The following is a 10,697-nucleotide window of genomic DNA, read 5'->3' as shown; positions in this document are numbered from 1 at the left end:
AGCTTGTTCTAAGTAGGTGCTTTAGACCACTGAGCCATCTCACCAGCCCCTATTCAAGGTTTAATACTTTGTTGAGTTGAATTCAGTCCTTTTTTTGCTCCTCCTAAATTCATGTCAAATTAAATTTAATAATCTAATATAAACCATATTTTTATACACGGATGTATCAATCATTTGAAAGATATCAAGGATGATGGATCTCCTAATGCTATCTGCATGGTTTCCTAAACTGTCACCTTTGAGTTTCTGCCTTGTCTGGAATCTTTATATCAGGATATACGGGACATATATCATCTGTACCAGAATAATAAAATAGCAGGGTTTTCTATTTAAAAACAGTGGAAGCAAATATGTCACACTACTAATGATGGTTAATTCTGGCGGATGGGCCTGTGATTGCTGTTTTCAGTGATAAAGTTCTAAGTTATAGTTTTTCAAATAGTAATGAAGAAGCAGATAGAAAGATCATGATTCTACTTCCAATTCTTTTATTTATTTATTTTTTTGCAGTACTAGGGATCTTGCCAGGCTGGCCCTTATGACTGCTGAGCTACATCCCCGGCTCTATTTACAATTTCTTTTTTGGGGGGGGGTGTTCAGAGTGATTCTCCTGTTTACAGCCTCCCAAGAGCTGGGATTATAGGCCCGCCGCGGCGGGGCTGGCACAGCAGGCCTGGGGATCGAACCTCCAGCCCCTGTGCCCGCTTGCAGTCGCTTTTTTTTTTTTTTTTTTTTTTTTTGCAGAACCGGGGGCTGAACTCAGGCCCTTGTGTTTGCCAGGGAAGCACTTATTCTACTGAGCCGTCTCCGCGGCCCCAAATCCACTGAGCTATTTGGCCGGCTTTCTATTTACAATTCTTGATAGTTCATATTATATTATTGCGTGATACTTTTTGTCACACACAAGCCATATAGTTCTCGCATAAAATACGATATATATACAGCGTGGCTGGAGAGAGAGGCCAGAAGCAGACGACGTTTGAAATGGTCAGGCAGTGAGCCAGCAGGTTTGCAAAGCTGGCTCCTTTAACTTGCCTTCCTGTCAACCTGCCTTTCGAGTCCCCCACGGCCTCTTTTGACCTATACACGCGTGTCCCCCGCACCCCCCATGTCAGTCCTTACCGCTGGCAAAATCTTCCCAGGTGAGAGTACTGTTTTACTTTGTCGCCGTCGTTCTTTCTACCAGTAACTGCGTCCCCGTCTATAGCTAATGTAACTCAACGCTTCCTTTAAGACATAATTTCAACATTGTCTGCTGCAGTGCATCCCCAAGTCCGCCGCACATCAGGATCACTTGAGGGCTTTTAAAAAATACTGAGGCCCCGGCCTCTGCTCAGCTATTCTGATTTAATGGTGCGGGGTTAGGACCCAGGCAGCAGTAGTTTCTAAAAACTCCCTGAGTGATGCTCACACAGGGTGGAGAGTCGCGGCAAAGCCTTCTGCAGCACCAGCAGGCGGAGTTAATTACGCTCTCTTCTGCACAACCATAGCCCTTAGCTTTTTCACTGCTCATGAAATTTAATGCTCATTGTATTAAAGTTAGTGTTACATAGTAAGTGCTCAGTAAATACTGAAGGTTGTGCCATTGCTTCTCCCTCCAAGCAGGTGTGTGCGCGGGAAAGGGACAGCAGGGCGGGTCGTGCTTCATAGTCAGCGGCACTGTCAGAGGGGTTTATGGCGTTTCTGTCAACCGTAACCCCCCCTGTGCCCGCTACACACCCCTCACTCACTGCCTTTTCACCATGATCCTTGCGGCTGGCTTTCCCGTTGTTTTGACTGAAGCAATTTAAAAAATTAAAGCCTCGTTATGATCGCGCTGAGTGCCTGACAATCTGAACGTCGCCTGCTTTCCCTCCTCTCCTCCGTGTCATTCTTTACACGATGCTCTAGGCTGGATCCTGCTGCCTTAGAGTTCAAGAGCCAGTTGCCAGGTGTTCTTTATCAAAGGCTTTCAGAAAATCCGGATAAATTATGCTCCATGCCCCCCAAACTGCCAAGCCTGTATTTTACATCTTCAGAGAGCGTGGCAATTTTATTTAAGTGGAATCTTTCTCCCTTCAATTTGCCTTTGCCTCACTGATGCCCTGGTACCCATCAGGGAGAGGAGGCCGTGCCTGTCTTGATGCTGTACCTGCAGCCATCTCTGTAGTGCAGCGTGGGCGATTACCTCTGCCTCCCCGACCAGGGGGACCTCTTGGAAGCTACTCGCATCTGGAAGACAGGCGGGGAGAGCAGAACTGGGGGTGATGAAATGCCCCCAACGTGCACCAGCGAGGCTGGATCGCAGAATGGCTGCACTGCCTGCCTTCCCACCTCGGCCTCCTCTACCCCTTCCCCTTCTCACTCTCCCGGAAGGATTGTCTTTCTACACTTTCTGCACCCAGAAGACCATACTTTCTGTCACTTTCCTTTATTTATTTATTTATTCATTTTTTTTTTAACATATCCTGCCTCAGGTTTATTTGTACAAAGAGCACAGGAGGACACCAGCTGCCTATAGATGGCACCCCAGGGGTCACCCCAGTCCTTCTGTTTTTACATCAGCAGATAAGAGGCTTTTACTGTGGAGCCTTCACAGGGGCCTGGGCACCTTTGGGGGCTGGGGCACCTTTGGGAGCCTGGGCTGGAGTGGAAGCTGGAGCCTGGACCTTGGCTGGAGCCTGGCCTTTGGCTGGAGTGGAAGCTGGAGCCTGGGCCTTGGCTGGAGCCTGGCCTTTGGCTGGAGTGGAAGCTGGAGCCTGGGCCTAGGCTGGAGCCTGGCCTTTGGCTGGCAAGGCCTGTGACCCTTGGCAATGCGGGCACAGATACGCTTCCCAAGCTTGGGGTGGGCAATATAGGCAAGTCAAGCGAGCCTGTGGTTTACTCCCTTTGGAATGATCTTGGGCTCGACCTCTCTGGGCTTGACAAGGGCCTTGATAGCCCCAGCGTGTGCACTCATAGCCTTGGCATTGTTTGCTTGCATCTTCCTGAAGCCCTGCTTGTTGTGCTTCTTGGCAAAATGCATGTTCCTAAGGAACTTGGGATCTACCTCCTCCAGAGGTTCATATCTTTGTGACCGAGGTTTCTTGATGCCATTTCTGTGCCATTTTAGGGGCTGGCTGTGCGTGGTGTGGTTCTTGGACTTGGCCTTAACTACACTGTAAACTGCGGCTGCCAAGTGCCTGGAACCGGAAGAAGAAGCTGTGACTTTCCTTTAAAAATGCTATTTCCAGTAGACGAGGGGCATAGCTCAGTAGCGCAGCACTTCCCTGGCTTACACCAGACCCTGAGTTCAAATCCCCGTATGGATAGTGGCTGCTCTGCTGCTTCCCCTGCGCCCCACGCCTTGGCAGGGGTCCCTAGCGTTTTGTTCATGCAGGTCTTTCTCAGCCAACAAATACTTGATTAGTAAGACGACTTTCTCCCCTTCAGACCAAAGGAGAGTTCCCTTTTCCTTTTCCCTAAGGCCCTGGCCCTTAGTAAATGTGGTATAACTGAGTCTGATAACAAATTTCATCTGTGTAAAATCAAGTTAATTTAAAAACTGAAAAAATCTGTGTACATCTCGTATACTCTAACTTGCTTTGTGATCCAAAGCAAATTTACTGACCTTTCTGTCTTGAGTCCTTTGTTAAGCAGCGAACCCTTACCTAGTTCCCTTGGAAGTTATGCAAATTAATTAATGCTTGGAAAATGACTTGAAAATTTAAATCAGTCTATAAATACCAGAAAGTTGCATTTTTCCCTGCTGAGCAGCCCAGGTGATTCATAAACTCCTATAATAAAGGTAAAAATAGTATACTTGGGCTATACAATTACATGTGATTTATATGAAATACATATAATCTTTAAAATTTAGAAGCCATTTAATAGAAACAATTCATATTTCATAACTGTAATAAAAGCCTTTTACGACTTTAGGAAAAGTAATTATCTACTGTGACTGATTTAGACACAGTGTCTTTATTTCTGATCTGTATAAGAGCCTCCTCAGCATTTGTATTTAACCTGTTAATACTGACTGATACGTTCAGATTCTCCCATTTGATTTGTGTAACCTCAAAACTCTAGTGTTTATTTCCTGGGAAATTTGCCTGCGCAAAACTTTGCGGTATTCAAAACCTCCTATGTTGAGATTTAGAGCTTTTATATTGAAGTCATTAAAATTGAACAAAATCTTAATAGTTCCTTTATTAACTACTAGTCTGACTTTGCATAGTGGAAATCACCACATGTTAATTGATTTAATTAACTATTTTAAATTACACAAACTCCTGACAGAAGACAATGGCACAGGGTACTCAGGAGCAATAAAACTGGAGCCGATATTGTTACTTTATTAAAACTTAATGAAACTATTCATAATCTTATTTATTGTTTACAAGAAGAAAACTGTGTTCATGGTAAAGGCAGAAATGTCTGCTGAAAACCATTTTCGTTATCATCTAGGTAAATGTTCAGAAGTTAATAAAAGGGTCCACCATCTCCAACCTCACCGTCCTGCCGTCTTCCTACCGCACAGACCCCCACTTCGTCCCCGTGCCAGTCTTACAGAAGGACGCCAGTAAAGGTGAGTGGCTCAGTGGTGTTTTACACACTCAGGGATAGAAGGAAAAAAGTCATCGGGGGCCTGTGTTGGAACTCTGTTCAGACATAATCCCTAAGGTGGCCCTAGACAAGTCAGATCTGCACTTTAGTGTTGCAACATAGAAAATTATTATGTTTATGTAGTATTATTAGAAATTATAGGAGCCAGCCAAATACTCAGGGGATTAAAGTGCCTGCAAGCAGGCACAGGGACCAGGGGTTCAATCCCCAGGCCTGCTGTGCCAGCCCCACCCCTGGGGGCACGCTGAGATGGCAATTGAAATTGGGCATCATGGTGCACGCCTATAATCCCAACTCTTGGGAGGCTGTAAACAGGCAGATCACTATGAGTCTGATCTAGTAGTGAGACCTTGTAGACCCTGTAGACCCTTCCCTAAAATACAAAAGAAGAAGAAGAAGAAGAAGAAGAAGAAGAAGAAGAAGAAGAAGAAGAAGAAGAAATTATCAAGTTTCTGATGCTATCTGGGTAGCACTTTAGAAATCTTTTGCAGTATCCTACTTACATAGAAACATGAAGCCAGAATGAATGTGACTAGCACTTAAATTCCTTTTGTATATGTTCTAGTTAAACAAAAAAGACTATCTTCGCCTCCTATTCCTAGTGTCTAGGACTATACCCAGCATTGTGTCGACACTCAATGATTGTTGAATGAATGAGCAGAGGAAAGCGTACGTGAGTGAGTGCGTAGAGAATGAACAGCACAGTGTAACCCTCTGTACTTCCCCTACTGTCTAAGTGGCTAAATGTCAAATGATGCCTATGCGGACCCTCTTTCCTGGCTTACCTATAGCGGAGTAAGATGGTCTTCAGCGTTCCTGTCTCCCTCTCTACCTGCTGTCTGAAGTATCTAGATGACCCAGGGGTGTTCCCAAGGGCCTCTGGTCCAGAGAGCTGAAGTTCTCTTTCTTCTGGCTATTGCATCTGCTGTCAGCGGACCTCCCTCTGCTGGCCGTGGAAATCTCTGGAGTCTGTGTTTGTTAAGCTTCCCAGAACTCCACTTCTTTCCCAGTGATGAGCCATTCCTCAGAAGTCTTTGGTTAGCTTATGCAATATTTACTCCGTGGGAATGGTGAGCAACACCAGCAGAGTTTCTATTTCTTGCCTCAGTATCATCTCATATTCTTCCCCAGTCAAATTAGGGTCAGTGAAAGAGTCAATAAATTAATCATTCCTTGCTTTAGCAAATAAAAACTGCTATGAGTTTGCTATTCTTTTTTTTTTTTTTTGGCAGAACCGGGGATTGAACTCAGGCCCCTGCGCTTGCCAGTGAAGCGCTTATTCCACTAAGCCATCTCCCTGGTTAAAAACTGCTATGAAACAAAAGTTGATCTAGAATCATGGAAACTTGGTCCAGAAAAATAACATTTTTATCCCTAAATTATTTACCAAAGAACACATGGTCCAGTACAATATTTGTAATTAATCAAGCAATTAATCAATATATTGATGGCCAACTTGCCACAAGGTAACGTGAGTCGCAGGAAAGTACAAGCTACACAAACGTAGACACAGCGCCCGGGTTTTCAGGTGTTCTAGATACCCGTCAGTGTCGCTTAGCCCTTACCCCAGTTCTACACGAGTCCAGCATGAAAAGAACAATTAACTACATCCACAAGAGACAATCATTTGGGAAAATGCACACTACACTGCATTGCTTTTTCTTGAATTATCTGGCTAAATGCCCCTGTCTTGCCCAATGATTAGAAACACAAGTTTCACAGTACAGACTAAATTTTCAATTCAGGCTATGTGTGGTCCGAGGCAAGAGGTCTCAGTGTGGCCTTTAAGTCAGCTCTGAGCGAGGTGTGCCTGACCCAGCCCTCCTCTTGCCCCCGTCTGTGCTTCCCCTGCTGGAGCCTTCTCTCTGCCCCTTATGAGGTCTTTGTAGACTGACATGTTGTAGAATGATGCGTTTGTTTATGAATTTACTTAATGTCTTCTCCACTGTTAGAAGTCGTGCAGTCTCTCTGCTTTACCACTTTGTCTCCAGCCCCCAGAGTAGTGCCTGGCACATAATAGACACCTGGCTGAATGAATGACAGGATGAATGAGCTTCCAATTCCTCATCTACGTAGCGGGAAGGCAAGGATGCTCTGAGGACTTCATAAAACACTGATGTGTACAGATAATTTTTTAAAAGCATGTAATTATCATGACTTTTTTCCTGTATTTTAGGGAAGGGTCTACAGGGTGTTCAGGGTTTCACTACTAGATCAGACTTGTAGTGATCCACTTGTGTTTAGCCTCCCAAGAGCAGGGATTACAGGCTCAGGCCACCACACCCAGTCTCAATTGCCATCTCAGCATGCCCCAGTGATGGGGCCAGCACGGCAGGCCTGGGGATTGAACCCCTGGGCCTTACACCTGCTTACAGGTGCTTTAATCTGCTGAGCCATTTGGCTGGCCCTATAACTTTCATATAAGTGTAAAAGGAATATATAGTAAAGATTTTAATTCATCAGTTCAAGGAGAAAATCTTTAAGATGTTGCAATTGGTTCAAAAGAGATATCCTAGTCAAACCCTAAACACTCAGCATTCCACTGAAAAGGTATTCAGGAATTGCTTTTGATTGTTTCAAACTGTTTTTTAAAATTTGCTTGCTATCTCTTTTGCTCAAAGTGACCTCAAACAAAAGTATTCACAAAATAAGGCTGGGATCATTAGGCTTGCCCTGGTTCTTTATGGTGGTGCAGCAAAAATGGTAATTTACCATACAGGCTGCCTTAAGTTTATTATCCTGTAAGTTTTCATAAGAAATCTAAACTAAACTTTTAAAATCATTTATTACCTGAAATCCTAAGGCCAAAAAACAAAAATCAAGTCCCCAAACCTTTGTTCTGCAGAATTAAGCTGCAGGATCTATAAACTGGGGTATTTTCCTTTATTATTTATTTTCCTCCAAATGTCCTGAGGTTCTTAGGCCTGCAAGATATAACCTTCCCTACTACCAGCTACAAGGATAACAACCTGGGATAGTTCTTCTGGGAAAATTTTGCACACGCTGGTTTTTTAAAGTCAGTCTTAGTCCTGGCAAAGCAACTCATTATAATTGAACAAATATGCATCATCTTTCAAGATGAAACATGAAATTCCAGGCAAGGCCTTGGTTGTATAAGTACCTGTTTTAGCTGTATCTTAGTAAAAGAAGAGGCTGTTGTTGAAATTATGCAAATTGCTATGTTGCCCTAAAATGTAAGGAGCCTCAGTGAGAGTTTCCAAGTTTGGGATGTGTGGACACACACATAAAGCATGAGAGGCTCAATATTTTTATTATATGAGAACTTAAGGAAAATCCAGTACATAAAATAACTTATTTTTCTTTGCAAGCTCTTATTATCTGACTTATTAATGCCATTTGAAACAGGAAAACGTTCCACATTCTCAACATAACGGGCTTTCCAAATTCCTGGTACGTAGATACAGTCTAGAAAAATAAATGCAGAAACCAAAACTTGCGAGTATAGATATCAGCGTGGCCCTCCTTCCTGTGGGCCTGAAATGCCTAATGATTTCAGCTTGAAGTAGACAAAGACTAACAAACTATATTCTGTATTATCTTTGACCTAGCAGGAAATAGATCTCTATAAGACCTTGATCCATTTACAAAGATTACAAATTCCCAATCCTTGCAGCTACCATCAGAAAATAACTTGTCGTTCATAAGTGAATTGAAAAGAAAAACAAATTAATAGATGGTAGAATTTAAGTTAACCAAGCAGAAACAAGACCAACAAAGTTCTGTTGCAACTTTAAACGTCTTTGTTGGAGTCAAGGCGGAACATCACTGGGCTTGACTTTGTGGTGCTCACGGTTCCTGATCTCAGGGACTCCTGCTCATGCCCCAAGGTTCTCCCAAACCGCCAGAGGATGACATTTTCAAAAATCATAAAGTCATGACTCTTACACAAATATAAAATGAACATATCAAGGACTGTCTTTAGCTCATTAATTAAATGAAGAACTAGTAAAATGTTGTAATCAAGTCTAAGAAGAACCCAAGCAAGGCACATTTACCCATCAAGGATAGTGAAATCAATTTGCAGAAAGATGAAAAATGAGGATTTCATGGGAAGAATTATTCTCCATGTGATAGAATTTATTTGTATGTATAGAGATGAGAATTATCTACTTTGCTATCATAGTTCTACATGTAAGTCTTAATGTTCACAAATTGTAAAATAATAAAAACAGGTGCAGAGCCCTATAGAGTCACATAAGTTTCAAAGTTTCCAATGTTTGGATTCAGAAAAAAAAATCTCCCTTCTTCCTTTCTCTGTTTTTTAATTTTATGTGTTTGTACAGGCTGAGCTATCTCCATAGCCCTCCCTTGCTTATGTCTAAGTGTCAGCTTTTCCCTTCTAGTGGTGAATGCTTTCACTCAAATTGAGTTGCAGTCAGCACAAAAGCAAGGGTTGAAGTCATGCTCGTGTTCTTTAGACTTCCTAGAGAATGAGATGAGTGTTGAAAATACATTGAGCCAGACAGCTCAGCAGACTGAAGCATCTGCTTAGGCAGAGAATAGCAACTGGACTTCGGTCCCCAGCATGCCATGCTGTCCCCACCGCTGGGGCATGCTAACACGACGATGGAGACTGGGCATGGTGGCACATGCCTTTAATCGCAGCACTTGGGAGGCTGAAAACAGGACGATCACTACGAGTCTGATCTGGGTAGTGAGACCCTGTACTAAATACATTAAAAAAAAAAGAAAGAAAGAAAGAAAGAAAGAAAGAAAGAAAGAAAGAAAATCTTCCAAATGATTCCACTAAAGATTTCTCTTTAAAATCCTTGTTTCACAATAGAAGTCCTCTTCCGCTCGCTAACCTTCCATAACAATCCTTCTAAAATCCCACAACACTGTAATAACTAGTTTAAAAGCAATATAAAAGAGGTTTTAAAACAAATGGAATAATTATCAGCTCCCCTTAGAGTGTGTGCTAACTTCTTCACGTAGTAAAGCTTGGTACAAAGTTTGTACTCCAAGAATTTGTTGAGATCTGACCTCCTTTCTTTTCTATTATATAAGAGAGTAACCAGAGATTGAAGTCCTACCACAAGTTCATTTTCAAATAGTTCTCAAGTTTCTGGATTTCTGACTTTAATACACTAGGTCGCCTTAACGAAAGTTGTGCCTCCCACAGCCGACTTTGTTCAATTATTCATTGATTGATTTATTTGTTTATTTAGTAAAGTCTCTTGTCCATTTAAGGGCTTCACTTCAGCCTTGGTGATACAGCATGAGTTCTACAAATTGTAAAATAGTTGTATTAATTCTAATTGTGTTGTTCAGTTACACTATAAGAACCTATTGGGTATTCATATCTTCAGGTGATATGATAGATGTCTAATGATAACTCCTTTTATAAACTATGACTGATGATAACAAGGCATGGTTTGAAGCACACAAATTTTCTTTCTTCCAGAACAAAGGATCACTTTAGTCATTAAGAATGTGTGCCTGATTTCTCTGAATTTTAAAAAGAGTAACACTATTACCAATGATTGAAAATGTCATAAAAACAAAGAAGTTTTAGTTTGCCTTGAAATTATATTTCTACCTTAAAATGAAATTACCTTCGTGCAATTTTATTTCATATTACTGCTATTGGAAATGACATTTTTCCCTGGGTTAGAATATTAAGCTTAAATGAACACGTACTGTAGCTGGCTTTTCATGCAAAAAATTAAGGCACTCGATGCACCCTTACAAATAAGATGATGGATGGATTATGTTAGACTTGTCAAATTTATAGAGCTCAGACTTGGTATTATTGCTTGAGTTACACTCAGATTCTGTTACTCTTCCTTTCCAGGGATTTTAAGTATGATAGAACGAGGACTGATTCCCCCAACAGCAAGGATTACCTTTCAGAATCCACCCATCGCACCCAGAGCAGCTCCTCTGCATAGCTTTGATGAAGCGCAGAAGACTCCAGCTGCAAGTAAGACGGTCTTGCTGGACTCACACAAAACTCACCTCTCCCCGAGCTTTTGAGTAGCCAACTTTTATCCTGGACAGTAGGATGAGGTGGAAGTTGTAAACATCCTGAGTTTTACTTCAGCAAATACAGTAACTTTAGCCATCTTTGTAAAGACAGATGGAGGAGC

General features: G+C 42.2%; 1 protein-coding gene across 1 annotated transcript in view; it reads left to right on the top strand.

The window, feature by feature from the left end:
• The window catches only part of Iqch (IQ motif containing H), a 218,911-nt gene that overhangs the window by 77,925 nt on the left and 130,289 nt on the right, over positions 1 to 10,697 (top strand). The window contains exons 5-6 of the mRNA XM_023712572.1: positions 4,429 to 4,549; positions 10,403 to 10,531. Of these exons, the coding sequence (XP_023568340.1) occupies positions 4,429 to 4,549; positions 10,403 to 10,531 (250 nt within the window). The remainder of the gene's footprint in view (positions 1 to 4,428; positions 4,550 to 10,402; positions 10,532 to 10,697) is intronic.

The sequence above is a fragment of the Octodon degus genome, unplaced genomic scaffold (assembly GCF_000260255.1).
Source record: "Octodon degus isolate 3935 unplaced genomic scaffold, OctDeg1.0 scaffold00026, whole genome shotgun sequence".
In the NCBI taxonomy this organism is placed as follows: domain Eukaryota; kingdom Metazoa; phylum Chordata; class Mammalia; order Rodentia; family Octodontidae; genus Octodon; species Octodon degus.
The sequence above is the reverse complement of the archived record's forward strand: the minus strand, read 5'-3'. Positions and strand labels throughout refer to the sequence as shown.